This window comes from Labrus mixtus, chromosome 20 (assembly GCF_963584025.1).
Source record: "Labrus mixtus chromosome 20, fLabMix1.1, whole genome shotgun sequence".
NCBI lineage: Eukaryota > Metazoa > Chordata > Actinopteri > Labriformes > Labridae > Labrus > Labrus mixtus.
The window spans coordinates 22,322,169-22,338,049 of NC_083631.1; the positions used below are offsets into that span (position 1 = coordinate 22,322,169).

At 42.1% G+C, this 15,881-nt stretch overlaps 2 protein-coding genes across 2 annotated transcripts in view; one reads left to right on the forward strand and one right to left on the reverse strand.

Annotated features, from left to right (window-relative positions):
• The window catches only part of LOC132954008 (xylosyltransferase 1-like), a 32,972-nt gene extending 24,459 nt beyond the window's left edge, over nt 1-8,513 (forward strand). Inside the window, exons 9-11 of the mRNA XM_061026435.1 lie at nt 2,638-2,833; nt 3,053-3,389; nt 5,147-8,513. Coding sequence (XP_060882418.1) covers nt 2,638-2,833; nt 3,053-3,389; nt 5,147-5,469 — 856 coding nt within the window. The 3' untranslated portion in view covers nt 5,470-8,513. The remainder of the gene's footprint in view (nt 1-2,637; nt 2,834-3,052; nt 3,390-5,146) is intronic.
• A 1,584-nt stretch (nt 8,514-10,097) lies between these two features.
• Nucleotides 10,098-15,761, reverse strand: kat8 (K(lysine) acetyltransferase 8). Its single transcript, XM_061026571.1, has 11 exons — nt 15,376-15,761; nt 14,252-14,326; nt 13,971-14,149; nt 13,812-13,865; nt 13,527-13,691; nt 12,866-12,955; nt 12,581-12,721; nt 12,076-12,169; nt 11,807-11,957; nt 11,522-11,676; nt 10,098-10,445 (listed from the first exon to the last, which is right to left on the reverse strand). The coding sequence occupies exons 1-11, from the start codon at nt 15,689-15,691 to the stop codon at nt 10,381-10,383; spliced, it is 1,485 nt and encodes a 494-aa protein (XP_060882554.1). The 5' UTR covers nt 15,692-15,761; the 3' UTR covers nt 10,098-10,380.
• Nucleotides 15,762-15,881: the final 120 nt, after the last annotated feature.

The following is a 15,881-nucleotide window of genomic DNA, read 5'->3' on the forward strand; positions in this document are numbered from 1 at the left end:
AGCGAGGAGGACTGGCAGAAAAATGTGACTTTCCACCAAAACTAACCACCGCCTATATTTTGTGAGTCTAAATTAAACATAAAGATAACGGGAGCTTGTCCCGGGATACAATCAGGCTACAGTGCCCGCTCAGACTGGATTTTTCCAGCTGTGTGTGTGTGTCGGGTGGAGACCCACAGTAGGTACAAGGAGGTACTTGTTGTTAGAGTTTTTGGAAGGGGACTGACTGGTGGATGGAATGGGGTGGGGGGGGGGAACATTATGAGAAGTGTGTTAGTCTGTGTGTGTGTGAAGGGGGGAAACGGGGGGGGGGGGGGGGTTTAAACAGGTCGACTCTGTTTTCCTTCAACCTGTGAGTCTAGTCGAGCAACATCTACGAGCACGTCCACACTAATGTGGGGGCACGTTTAAAAACATCAGCTACATGTCAGACACGGGTCCATCCACATCGGTAACTTAGGAAACGTTTTCCTTCAGGTGAGCGTCACAGAATTCAAGAGACGGTTAAAAAACTTCTTCTTTTGCTTTGGGAAATACTAAACTTGTGCATTAATGCCAGCTGGTAATAAAAAGTAGAGTTGTCAAGATACCAGATCTTTAAAACGACTTCAGTAGAATTCAAACTTTTTTTTCATATTTAAAAATCCAGATTTTCCACAAATACGATTTATCAACAAAGTCGATTTATCAACAAAGTCGATTTATCAACAAAGTCGATTTATCGCCCAGGAGCACAACATCTGAGGTAGAGCCAAGGAACGGCTGACCTTTGACCTCAATGCTAGCCTGCTGGTGTTTCCCATGTTAACAATTACGAGCACTCAACAAGTGGTCCAGCCGAGGTTAAGTGGCACGTCGGAGGATCAAAAAATGTCATGACAATTCATCCTGACTGGGCGTATAAATGTTTGAGACACACTTCCCTGAAAATCCATTTCATAGTTCGACTTCACTCGAGCTGAGAGCGGCAGACTGATCGACAGACCTGCCTTTGGATTCATGCTGCCAGCGCGGTTAAAAATATCTGACCCTGCGATTGTATTAGGAAGTGTGATGAAGCGGTCAGCCAGCTAGCTTTGGGTTTAGCCAGGTTCTGTCGTGTCCTGAAATAGGCTCAAAGGATTATTCACCGTTTGAACCTGTGGAGATCCCCATGGTGCACCAATAACACAATCCCAAAGCTAGCGTATGCAAATGTTACATATCTTTAAACTCTTTACACAAATCCAGTGCCAAGCCTTTTATTAATCTTTAAATGTATTTTATTCCATCTTAATGAAACGATTGGATGACCTACCTGCCTGTCAGTGTTCAACACATTAGAGCTAGCAGCTGATTTCAAAACCATCGACCATGAAGATCTCCATTCTCTCCTCAAAGCTTTTCTGTGGACGAGTTCACCTCCACATGTCAAACTAAGCATGTGCAAGTGTTCTTGGGAATTCCTTTTTTCTCTTTTATCCAGTTAGATGATTTAAAATCTGGTTCAGTCTAGATGGTTTCTGCAAAGTGTCCTACCAAAACTTTAATCTAAGGGCAGCTGATCCAAGCCTACCGCTGACCAATCAGATGACATCAATGAGCAATTACTCTTACTACTTATTAGGAGAAAAAAAGTTTACAATAAAGAGACAAGTGCACCAATCCCCATCAAATCAAAGGATGAAAGTTTTATAAGATGAGTAGAATGGCTTTGTTTCTCCACATCCGTTTATTCAAAACAGAACTTCTTATGAATAATAATACGGTTTCCCTCCACATTTATATTTAATGACAAATAAAGCTGCTTTTTAAATTTAATCTACACTCACCCTCGTATTCCCTCAGGATATCAGCCTATGCAGAGGGTGTTGAGCTTCTCAGAATAACATCAGGAAAGATGGTGAAATCTAAATAAACCTCTGATTGTTTTTTTTTAGAAAAGTCTTTGTAGGCGCCGATGATTTTTGATTCAACACGTCTGTCAGGTTGAATTTAGGATGTTTTTCTAATCTTCTATTAGAAAGAAAACTATATGACATATACAATAATTCCCATCTTAATCACAGCCAACGCATCGCCTTGTTTTTATAGCTTTAATGGTATTCTATTTGTAGGTAAGGCAAGTTTATTTATACAGCTCATCTCTGCAACACGGCAATTCAAAGTGCTTCACACAAAACAGCAACAACATCACGACAAAGGGAAAAAGAAACATTTAAAAAATCATTAAAAATCAAAGAGAAGATCAAATAAAAACGGCAAAAATCAGAAGGCTAAACTTTTAAATGCTGTGTGTGAAAAAGGTATTCAAATGATTTATTCAAAGGCGGCTGTGAACCGGGACGTCTTCAGCCGTGGTTTAGAAAGACCTGCAGTTTTCAGTGAGGTTGTTCTGATATACAGAGCATCAAAACTGAATGCTGCTTTGCCGTGTTCAGTTCTGACTCTGGGGACAGGAAGCAGACCTGTCCCGGACGACCTGAGCCATCTGGATGGTTCAAAACCAAGAAGGCGAAAGACTAATGTTTCGACCATGATGTTTACAAATCAGTTTGTTAGAAATGTTTTAAACCAAACACTCCTGCAGGTTTGTTTGCGTTCCTGCAGCTGATTGGTCTGAGTTCAGTGTGTACTGTCTGGGTCTCTCTCTCTCAGGTACGTTGCAATGAGCCACCCGGTGTCGGTCCACCTCTACTTCCTGTCGGACCAGTTCCAGGGCTACCTGGTGCGTCATGTGGCCACTAACCGAGCCTCCACCCAGCTGGAGACCCTGGAGACCTGGGTGACACCCAGAGACCACTTCGCCCCGGCCAGCCCCGTCGTCGCCAACAACAGGCTGCAGCACGTCCAGGTCACACACACACACACACACACAAACACACACACACACACACACACACACACACACACACACACACACACACACACACACACACACACGCCTACACAACATATTTATTAAACCTACCCAACACAGACCTCTGACATTCTTTTATAGAAAGAAAAATAGAAACATATTTTACAATCAAATGTATAAACATGATGATCCTGACCCTCTTCTTTCCTTCAGGTCGGGACAGACTGGGATCCTAAGGAGCGCCTCTTCCGGAACTGGGGGTGCCTCGTGGGGCCCGAGGACGAGCCGGTGGCCGTGCAGCGCTGGAGCCGCAGTCAGACCAACCTGACGGCGACCGTAGTGTGGATAGACCCCACCAACGTCATCGCCGCCACCTACGACATCCTGGTGGACGCCTCCGCCGAGGTCACCCACTACCGGCCGCCGCTCACCCTCCCGCTGAGGCCCGGCGTGTGGACGCTGAGGGTGCTGCACCACTGGAACCCGCTCGGCCAGACCAGCTTCATCGTGACGCCGCTGGAGTTCCGCCGACAGCAGCCGATACTGCAAGGTGAGCCATCCAAAGATAAAACGCTTTCACACCACCAACCATTCACACACATTCAGACGCTGCCGCAGAGCAAAACACTTGGTTAAGTGTCCAAGGAGACATCAGACATGTGGCTGCAGGAGCTGGAGATCGAACCCCCAACCCTCTCTGATTTTTTCAAATTTTAAAAATCCAAACCAAAAAAACGCCAACCAGAATTTACACATTTAGACACTTCAAATCCATTATTACCCCTTTACCCTTTTTCTGAAGATCATTTCCTTTTTTAATATAGATGGAAATGGAATTTAGAAGTGACACAAAATACAGCAAACGGTATTCCCAGGACAAAGTGACCGACTCTACCACTGAGCCACAGCCGCCCCAGCAGATTTGTTGTGAATGGCAATATGTTCTATGAGAAAATATGCTGACATCGCTTGGTTTATTACCTCAGTGTACGTTTAGGATAAATGATATTGTTGCTGTGCTGACAATAAATGTGTGTTTCTATATTACTCATTTCATCAGATGGAGTTCATTGTGACTAATTTGGCAGAATTAACCTTCAGAATGTCTTGTGGAAACACCTGTTGAATTCAAATGTAGGAGCTTTAGAGGGGTCCCTGTGGTTCTCCTGTCAATCATAGATCTTAAATGACACACACACACACACACACACACAGAGGCCGTCCTGTCTCAGCTGTCAGCACCGTGCACACATATATTTATTTATAGTGTCAGTATCCAGTCACTCGCTCACACAGTCTCGGGGTCACCCCTATCCAAATTATCCTCCCCTCCCCTGGATTACAGTTTGGTTAGTTTGACCTCTGCAGAACTCAGCGAGTGTGTGTGTGTGTGTGTTTGTGTTTGAGATGGAGAGAACGCTAAGTTAAGCCTGATACACGAATAGACTGTGAGGTTTATTGACTGGTGTCATAAAAGTGAAGTTGACATGTGATGTAATGTGATCACAGTGTGTGTGTGTGTGTGTGTGTATTTGTGTCATTGTGTTTTAGCAGACACTGCTGGTATCCTCTCTCTCCTCTTCATCTGACGCACAGCTTTTTGAAACTCATCATGTTCTTTTCTTCATATGTGATTTTTCACACTTAAATATAATATAAATCAAGAATATCCTCTGAAAATAACTCTGTGAGTCATGACTGTCTACAATGGGTGTAACACCCGAGTCCCACTGTCTGTGATGTTTTCAGAGTTTTCAGAGTCCTATCTTCAGTTTGTTTACATCGTCCGGATGGCCGGCTGACTCCTCCCCTTGAGTATAAAAGTTGTTTAATTGAGGGACTAGAGAAAAGAAGAATAACATACTGTACTCACTGCTTAACTGTGTTTCTAGATCACGCTCATTTCAGGTAAATTTACATGCAGTGTGAAGATACGAGCAGAATAAAGATCGCTAGCATTAGCATGCTAACACAACAATGCAGCGTGAGTTGTTTTGGTTTCATGCTGGTGCTCAAGGGCGACATCTGCTGGATCAAAAAAATCACATATAAAGCCTTTAATAAAACTTACTTTAATTTAAAACAATTTGTATTTAAACTAAGTTTTGACTGAATTTAGGTCTGAAAAATGAGAAGTGTCACATGAAACAGGATTTTTTTTAAACGTCTGTTAGAGTCATTCAAAGCCTGCAGATTTGTTATGAAAGGTAAAATGTTTTGTCTTGTCTAAATTCTCCTCTCCGTCTCCCCCCCCCCCCCCCTCCCCCTCCCCCCCCCTCTCTCCTCGCCTCTTGTTTTGGGACGCAGAGGACGCTCTGCGGTTGCACGGCGGTCCCGCCAGAAACTCCTACATGGAGCAGAGTTTCCACGGCCTGAACCCGGTGCTGCGGCTGCCGGTGAGCCTGGGCGCCGTGGAGGAGGCCGAGGCCAACGCCGGCCTCACGGGGGCGCCGCTGCGTCGCTGGCTGGATCGGCTGCTCGAGGGCCACTGGTCGGCCTCGGACGTCTGCTCGACGGGACCCAGCGCCTGTCCCGTCATGCAGCGCTGCCCTCAAACCGTCTGGAGCTCGGCCAGCCCCGACCCCAAGTCTGAACTGAGCACACCCAGAGAGGACGGGCGGATCAGGTAGCAGACGGACGGACTGAGGGAGGGATAAATGAAGGAAAGGCACGGGGGGGCCGATGTCCCGACTGTGTCTGATATTTATTTATTTAAAGTTTGTGCAGAGCGAGAGTGAGTGTGATGAGAAGAAGAGAAACAGACTCAAATACTGAGGACGGAAAATCCTCCTTCAGTCCTCTGTGTGTGTGTGTGTGCTGCCCTGCTCTCACTGCTGGGACTCCGAAGTGTGTGTGAGGTATGTGTGTGTGTGTGTGTGTGTGTGTGTGTGTGTGTGTGTGTGTGTGTGTGTGTGTGTGTGTGTGTGATGAAGCTGTATGTGAGAAGAACTCTAAGGTATGAAAACTTGTTTGACGTCCGTTGCTGAAAACGACACGGTTGCTCATCGTTAGGCCCATTATTGGAAAGATGTTTGTATTAGAGACCTTTTTGTTTTTATTTAAATTGTTTTTATATTGACTTTATTTATTTCATTCCAGCCCGTTATCTCCAAATAAATTCAAACTTCCCGGTGTATCAAAAAAAACTTAAATCTCAGTCCCATCACAGAAAATGGACAGCAGATGAAACTTTTGTTTTCAGTTCCAACAACTGAACTCTGAACATTTTTGTTTCCAGATAACGGCAAACATGGGAAGTTTTTAATCTATTTTTAAAACTCGTCAAGTAATACTCTGGCTTATTTTCAACCCGTCTTCTAAACCAGGAAGGATTTCATTGAAATAAGTCCTCAAAGGTTAAAGGTTAAAGGCATCTTTATCGTCCAAAGAGAAGAAACTCTTTAAGTTTCTGGTTCTCATGAGATATCAAATCATTCCCCTTTTATTTGAAGATGATAAATTCGATCATTTAAGTCCTCCCCCACCACACAGTGCAATGTTTTGATTCTCGAGTTTTTCAGATGAGATATGAAGATGATGAGCCTTAAAAAAATAAGTTAGGAGCAAACAGACTGTGAGAGAAGTATAAAGTAAAATATTTGTCTTTGAGGTTTTTTTGTGCAAGTTGAACTTTCTAGTATTACTTTGCTAAAGGTACTCGGTTACGTTCCACCACTCACAAACTACCTGCAATTTTAAGAACCTGTTGCAGACGCTGACTGACTTTCATTGACTGTATATAAAGATGGATGACGCACCTGTTGTACAAAAGTGAAGCCAAAATACTGGCGCTGACATGTTGGGCTGGTTGCCTCATTGTTCTGTAGATTATTCCTTTTCAAAGCATGAAATAACTCATTTAAACTAAAGACAGGAGCCATGTTTGTCCCATCTTTTTACACAAAGGAGGCGGCGCTTATGACCTATTCTGCAGCCGGTCAGCAGGGAGCACTACAAATGTTTTGGCTTCACTTTCTTTCTGGGAACTGCTGTGACGTCCATCTTTTTATACACAGTTGAAGCTCTGTACATGAATCTGTGTGTGTGTCAGTATTTTCTTCCTGTGCCATGTCCGAAGCCTTCATAGCGTCTGAGACGTCCGCGATCCTGGAGCCCAGAAGAGAATCCCTCATCATCTCTTTTTTGTTTTTACTGTAACACACATTTAGTTTGCTCTCTGCTGTAAGACTGATGAGTGTCGGAGCGTTTAACTGATGACTGAGTCATTTATTCAGAAGTTTATATAAAAACATTTCTTAGTCGTTGACTAATTTTGTTTGATTTGCTGATATTTGGTGTAGAGGAGGAGAGTTTGTTTCTGCCTTTGTTTCTAAAGGCTTTCAAGTGTTTGTCACGACTGATACACAAAATGTTTGTATCAGTCAGCTCCGGGTGAATAACCTTTAATTCTCTTTCAAAGAATTCTCTGAACTTTAAAGCTTATAATTAGAATTTAAACACAGCAAACATGAAGGTATTTAAAGTCAGTTTGCAGCCTCATTGAAGATATAATACCCTGCAGCCCTTCTCTCTCTCTCTGCGTCTCTCTCTCTCTCTCTTTCTCTGCATCTCTCTCTTCTCTCTCTCTCTCTCTCTCTGGTAAATATCTAGCCTGGCTCTCTAGAAAGACAACAAACGATCCTCAGTTATTCAAACATGACAGCTTCACTGCAGGAAGTCATTGCACCTGGATAAACAGAAACATCCTTGATAGTTAAATTAACCGTAACTTGGAGAGGCTGCACCCTGCAGAGATGTTACAAAAAAATCAACACAGCATGATACGTAATCTGTAAATTTTAATTTATAATCAGAACGAGTGCAATGTCATCTCAGATTTAAAATCTATGTGGTAATAATAATAATTTATCTCTTTTTCTTAGTGTGTGAAGCAGCCATTTTTAAGCTTTATTGGGACCAAAAGTGGAGACGAGCTGGTTTGAAATCCTGAGTGAAAATAGTAAATGGACTTGAGCTTGTAGAGCGCTTTTCTAGTCTTCTGACGACTTAAAGTGCTTTAACACCGCAGGTCACACCGACACGTTCACACCCTGATGGTAGAGGCTGCTGTGGAAAGTGACCATGAGTAGTAATTTATCTCAATCACACACATTCACACCCCGCTGATGTAGCAGCGGGATCAATTTGGGGTTAAGTGTCCTGTCCTTCCGGTTAAGAGACGACCGACTCTACCGCTGAACCACAGCCGCCACAGAGGGATGGTCAGGACTCTTTCTGCCTGACGCTGGTTTTAAAATGAAAATGAGCTTTTCTACAGGAGTTGATGTAAATCTGTGTTTTTGTAACAAAGTTGATGATGTGAAACAATCCAAACAAGTTTTTTAAGAAATAAGTGGTGTGTCCAGTCGTCAGATTTTGGAGGAAACCCCAGCTGAGAGGTGCGTTTGTTTCATCTCCAACACCAAACTGTTCTTTTTTGTTTCTCTCTCGCCATTGTTGTCTTGTCTTGATGTCTTTTATTTTTTTCTGAATCTCTTTCTGGGAGTTGTGCTGTGCCTTAGCTGTGCTCCTGTTTTTAGGAAAACCCCCTCTCTGAAAGCATCGTCTCAAACGCCCAAAAACCAAAAGAAAGAATTGTTGTGAATGCCTTATCGATGACCATAGTGGTTTTGAAGTACATTTTTTGGAAAATAAAACAGAATCTCCCTTTTAATGTATGCCTGTGCCGTTTTATTTTACACTCATATTTTAACCAACAGGTGTTGGTTAAATAAGGAATAAGGAGGTGGGGCGACTAAAATGTAATTATTTAACACTTCCATCCTAACAAATAACTGTATATCTCTTATTTCCTGATAATAGGCATTAGAATAGAGCAGAGGAAACAGTCTGACACTAGAGCCTTCTTCACGCCTGCACAAAACTCCTCAAGTTTTTCGGATTTAGCTGCATGTGTGAATACAAACACACACATTTCCTGACAGCCCTCCTGGTATTTTTCCGCAGAAAGTCAGAGTGAGCTGATGTGACAACTCAAGATTCATCGTCTATAGTGAAATAAAACTAAAAGCTTGAAGCTTGGAGCCTCTCACAGGAGACTTTTTGAGTTTTCAGAAAATTAAAAAAAAAGAAAAACAGCATCATCAGCCAATTAATATACATGTTTTTTTAAATTCTCTGTATCTGGTCTGTCCCCCCCTTTGTCAGACCCCGAAAGGATCTTAAATCAAACTTTGTTAATGAACTTTCACAAAGGCGTCATGTCTGCAGTAACGAGCAGCCACAGCCAGCAGCGATGGAATCATCAATACATGAGATCGATGACGAGCAGCTGAAGGACAGAGCTAATTATTATCTGCAGCCGGAGAACATGTGACTCTGAGCGTCACTTTAAACTCATCCAGGAGATCAGAGAGGACCTGGGGGGGGATTCACTTTAGAGTGATACAGGTTTTTATGAATGAAATGTATTCATGAGGGGAGGGGTCTCAAGAACTTACTCGAGAAGTAAAGCGGTACTATACCGTAAAATACTCGTTTGAGGTTTTCCCCTACTTTTTATTTGATTAATTAATGACTCAATCAAGAAAGTTTTGGGAACTGAAATGATCTCCAGTTCTAAATTAAACAAAATGCAAAATGTTTCAAAATAACCGTAAATATTTATAAAAATATCTTATGACTACAGTAGGATTGTTCTTTATGTCAATGCAGGCCATTCAAACTCAGAAAATGCGTATATAAAATAGATATCGGTATTTTTTTCAGGTTTAAATGTTATAAAAACAGAAAACAGTTATACGATTAAGTATTTTAAAAGTGTACATTTACTTCAGTTTCAACCTGCAGCTGAGTCAGCGCTCTGCTGCCCCCTTGTGTTTATTATCTTAGTTACATCAGACACCTAGGGACATATTACCTGGCAGGGATTTCTGTGTTTTTGCTAAATGGAAAATAGAACATCTAAATACATAAATAGTAAGCAGTGTACGTCATTATCCTCCTCACATTGTAAAAGACAACAGAGACCGTCTTAAAGATCTGACTTTCTGGTGAATAACGCTGTGAATCATGTTTTAATTTGACCGTCAATTCACTGCTTTAAGGTTGGAAACTCGCCTCATTCTGAACGCCACTAAATCCCACTACATGCAGTATTAAAAATCCTATTTTAAGGAACAGGTTTTTAATTTGCAGTGTTTATTAACCTTCCTAAGAGGCGGCCATTTCTACTCGTCATAGCAGGATTAAATAGCATATTAAACGATTAAGGGAGGAGCAGCTCAACAGTCTTATGTGTATCTGCTGTTGAGTTTTATGTATTTTAAAGGAACAGGCATTGCAAATTAGCTTAGGCTACAAATGCTGTAGTGTGTGGCGACGGCTTACTTGCTCCATACTTTTGAATAAACATGAAATAAATCAGGAGACATGTCTGTGTTTTTTTTTTTTTCATATATATTTAAGAAAATACTGACAGATGCTACTAACAGCTATATACATAACGTGGTCATTACGGCAGCGTGCGTGCCAATGAGGAGGATGTGGACGATATAAAACAGGAGAGGCTCCTCTTCTTCTCACTTCTTGGACAGCTTGACTTGTTTATTTTTCGGGGGCGCCCACTTCAAACACATTGTGTCCACTGTGAAGGAGACAAGATGAACCGTCAGTGCAGGAATACATCAAGGATTTCTGAGCAGGATGAACTCCCGCTGTGGTTTTAGTTTCTGAGACGAGCTTTTTGAGATGCAACACCGAGGAAGAAATACAGACTCTGTGTTCGGCTCGGTTTACTCTACACCAGCCTTTCCCAAACTTAAAACTGCCGCGGCCCACTTTGATATACAAAATGACTCCGGGGCCCGTTATAAAATAAAAGTTTTGACTACAGCTATAACTTTCAGTAAGCGTAAATTATTGGACATGAAAAAATGATATAATGGCGAGATAGACACCAATGTTTACTGAACATTATGTCCATGAATAGTCCTGACACGCCTTACTAATCACTTAAAGGGTTGACTCATGGTAAATCATCATTATTGTTATATTTCTTTTATTTTTATACTTGGTTGAGGGCTTTTCGCTGCCCACCTGCAGTACCCACACGGCCCACCAGGGGGCCCACACTTTGGGAAGCACTGCTCTAGACGATTGGAAACGTGGGCGACAGACATGAGGACAGTTTATAATCCTTCAAACGCACAAACTAGACCAGTGGTTCTCAACTGGTGGGTCGGGACCCAAAAGTGGGTCAGGAAGCTGTACTCACTGGGTCTTGAATAAAAAAAACTTGTGTCTAATAGTCTGTGAAGTATCGGTTTTGTTCCTTTTCTTGTTTATGTCACATGTTTTGTACCGTCTGAGGTCCAAACTGGCACCATTTTTTATTAAATAAATCTGATTGGCTGAAAATAACCACAAATTTGGGTGCTGATTTCTCCTTAGGGAGTTGGTGGCGGGTCCTGAGACCACTTGAGAACCGCTGAACTAGACGATTCAGCCAGACTGCGAGACCACACCACCTCCCGTTTGTCGTAATGATTTCACAGACACGAGGTCTCACAGAAACTTGTGTGGTTAAACGCTCTTTTGCGGTATGGAGGCGTTAACTATAAATATCTTACATTGTCAAATAAAAAGAAAATACTCAGTCAGTTATAGTGTACAATAAAATATTACCAACGACATGCGATATGAGAGAATATAAGAGCTCACCTGTTATCGGGGGTTTCTTGTACTGGGCGCTCTTTAGATGCTCCTCCACCAGTTTGGGAGTGACACAGATAACGTGCTGACCTTTCCAGTACTTCACCATGTTGAGCGACTGCAGCGTGCTGATGATGTCACTCTGTGTAATGCTGGTCATCTGGCTGGAAGGAGACAAGAGGGAAGAGGGGACGATCAACACCACCGCGCTGAGTGACAACAACACTTACTGAATAAGATGGCCGCCTGTCCGTCTGATGGGACTGTAGGTTATAACACTATCCGTGTGCCTACCTGAGGTCTTTGATAGACAGCGTTCCTCTGAAGTCCCTCAAGATCTCCAGCAGGACCCAGGACCAGTAACTTCTGTAGCTCAGCTTCCCCAGATCTGACAGAGGCTTCTCCGGAGAGCCGACCGCACTCTCCAACTTAGAGAGCTCATAACCTGCACACAAACAGCAACCACTGAAACATCACCTCTTAAATAACAGGTTTTTAATGTGAGGACACATTCACTAATAAGAACAGAGAAGTCATTAGCACTAAGACGGCCTCTCACTTACTGAAAGCTATGAGGAACTTCCCGTATCCTCTGCGTTGGTAAGGCGGCAGTGTGAGAATACATGCCACGTTATTCCCATCTGGAGACTCCTTTTCCTGAAAACAAAAAAGACAAACCGTTCTTGTTGATTCCATGTTTACAATGTTGAGACGGCCGGTTCCTCCCCTTCTGCACAAAGTTGTTTTAGTCAAGGCCTAGATGAAAAAAGTGTGCTTGACTCCTTTGTGCGAACATGAGCAAGAGGAGTGAAAGCTTCAGTAAAGCGGTTTGTTTTGGTTTCATGCCGGTGCTCAAGGGCGACATCTACTGGATCAAAAAGCTGCACATGCTTCCTTTAACATGTTCCTCAGGTCTGAAGGATGCAGTGTTTTGTTCAGAAACACTAAATCAAGTCACAGCTGTTTGAAAATCTCTTAATAAGAGAGCTAACAGCAGCGAGTCCAAGAGTGATCGAAGGTAAACACTTCTTGAAAAGACCTGATTAAAGAATCTGAAACACGCCTTACTTTGGAGAAGTAGCCGACGATGTGAGCTCCCTGTTTGTTGACTTCGGTGAGGATATAGAAGATGAAGGGCTCCACGTCAAAATAAAGCGTCTTGTGGTCCAGAAATAGTTTTGCTAGTAGACAAAGGTTCTGACAGTAGATCTGCAAAACAAAGAATCAGAAACATGTCGATTATTGTCAGAATAAAAATCTCCAACAGAATTCAATTCTTGCTTTTGTTTGACGTCTAGTTTTGTTTCCAGCAGATTTCCAGAGAAACATTCTTCATCTTCTACGTGATCTCACCTTGTGGTCCCGCCCGTCTACTTCATACACCGATATGTTACTTCTTCTGTAGATTTCTTTCCCTGGAGGCTGCTTCCACTGACAGTGAGACTGCGGAGACAAAGGGCACAAAAGGTCAAACTACAGCGTGCATTTAAGACTACAAGGATGCACTCACTCATGGAAGGACTTCTGCAGGTAGTTCAACAACGAATAAAAAAGGAACAAATAGTCAAATGCATTTGAGTCATAAGAGGAAAAAATCTCCCTTTTATGTATGTCTGCAAGTTTTAAATACTCTAATGTGTCCATTCTTAGACTCGAACGATGGCAAGATCGCCGACAAGCAGCTTGATATTTTTATGCAAAAAGACTTTTTCAACAAACAACAATTGTGTGAGTTACGACTTCCCGACATTAACACAATAGGCCAGACGTGTTTATCGCTTGAGTGAAAAAAGTCCTCTGAAAAGGAAGGCAGGCAAACACAAAAGGCCCTCTGATCCGTTACAGAAGTTAAAAGTTATTAATTAATGGCTTCAGGAAAAGTTAAAAATGTGCGGCAGACCGACTTGTTTCATCTCATCAGCGCCTCCATCAGGGTCTTGATTGAGGACAAACGCAGCGCTCCTAACTATTGATTTTTCCCAACATTCAAGACTTAATTGAAAGCTATACATACCAGATGATGTCTAAAGGTCTTCTCATACTTCATGTATTTAAGGCAGTACTCGCAGATCCACAGCTTGGGCTGCTTCCCATAGTCCTCTGGAAACGGCGAGAAGTACCAGGCATCGATCTCAAAGTTTCCTATCTGGATCTTATCCACATATTTCACTTTAGTAATCTGAGAGAGAGAGAGAGAGAGATGAGGAGGAGAATAAAACAACAAACATAGACCTGTTTAATGTCGGAGTGAAATGATCGCATAAAAGAGAAACTAATGGCCACACAGAGACAACCTTACCGCTTCATGCTCCTTTTCTAATGCAGCTGTTGTTGGGTCCATCTCTGCATACGTCTGCCAATGAAAACCATATCAGATAAATATTGAGTACTTAGTTTATAAGTGTGCCACCATGAAAAAAAAATCAAGAATTAACTGTATCGTAAAAATGTGTCCAACCTTCTGCACATGGTTGATCTCATCATGCTTGCGCTTCTGGTTGCGAGTGATCTTCCTCTCAGGCTGCTCGCCCAGATCCCCCACACTTCCGATCTCTGTGCTCTTCCTCACTGCATCCTTCACCGTCTTGGTAAGAGCCAGACGGGCTTTACCCACCCACTCATCGAGGCGCCTGTTGACTGCACGCCAAAGAAAGCGAGATGAAGATCATATAGTAGGAGCAGCAGGTACAAAGTTATGACAGGTACAAAGGAAAACAGGCAAACTAGTGATGTACTCACATCCTACATAGTGAACATAAAACTCCTCTCTCCCCTCCTGTTCATTCAGTCGAGACTGAATAACCTCTGCTGTATCTGAAAAGAGAGAAAAATACAAGTTATTGACCTCACTGCTGTAAATACCCCCCTTCATTAGTTATTATTTTACTTTTACTTATTTCACTGCTGTATATACATACACCATTGTTATTTATTATTTAATTATAACTGTTGATAGATAGATAGATAGATAGATAGATAGATAGATAGATAGATAGATAGATACTTTATTGATCCTGAGGGAAAGTCAAAGCATCCAGTAGCAGGTTACAAAGACGTACATGACATGAAACATTTGTTACAAATTAAACCACAAAACCGCCCCCCCATACATATATATTAACCTGAAAAAAGATTTAAAGAATACTCCTAGATGAATCAAACTTAAACTGTGCAATTAAAAATAGATTTATACAAGAAATGTACATAACCCGTGCAGGGATAAAAATATATGTGAGATTTAAACAAGAACCTTTAAACAGTTGAGGGAAGAAATCTGTAATTAGACCTGAATATAAAAAAATATTTAATAAAGTGTTGACCTTCTGAAGTTGTGTTGTTTATATATGTACAGCAATGTTTTAAAAAAGCAGATAGTGCAGAGTTATCAAAAACAGACTTTAAATAACAGGCAGATGCACATATATATATATATAGATACACATGTTTGATAATGCATCTTTACAGGCTGCACGGTGGTGTAATGGTTAGGTGGGGAGGTTGTGCATGCTCTGCATCTTCCCGATGGGATGTCTCACCAAACCCCAGTCAATTTTTTAACAATTTAGCCAACTCCGACATTATAAGCTTAAATACTTCCTGTTATTTTGCCTTAGTAATAAAGACTTGATTTATCATGAGTCATGTTGTAATTCGGCAATCACTAAGTCCACTCAAATTCAACATTTGCTTATTTACAACGATTAAAAATCAACTTTCAGATATGGCTTACCTAATGTTTGGACTGTTAGTGTTTTTATAATCACGTTATTTTGACAAATATGAGTAATAATAATAGAGTTTGGTCTGTTATTTCCTTCTCTTGGCAGCTAATTTAACTGTAATAATACTGAGTGACCACTTACGCCATGTCTTATCGGCTCGTTGACATAAATACGTCTCTCCGATTTCGACCGACACCTCTTGCTCCCTGCCGCCGCAGAACACCCCTACATCCGGGATGTGCTGACTACTCGAGCCCCCGGCTTCTCTCGCACGGCCGAGGGCCTCCGCCTCGTCCTCTTCCGCGCCGCTGCCGTTAGAAGAACACGCCGCCGGGATACTGCTGTCCAGCTCTGCCCGCTCACTTTCCAGATGACTAGAATCCATGTCTACGTCCATCCTGTGCTCGGAGTCCTCGTTATTATTGTAGGATTTGTGAAACTCGGTCCCGCCAGTCATAACCTCGGCCGTTTGAAAACAACAACATGCCTCTGCGACCCTGCGCAGAATTATCGAAGGGGCTGGTCTACGAAACAAAAAAAGAACTGCAAAGATGGCGTCGACGGGTTGCATTCATTCTTAGTTGGAATAATCGGATAAAATAATTTCCCATTTAGAATTTAACATTCCAACAAGTAGAAACAACTGT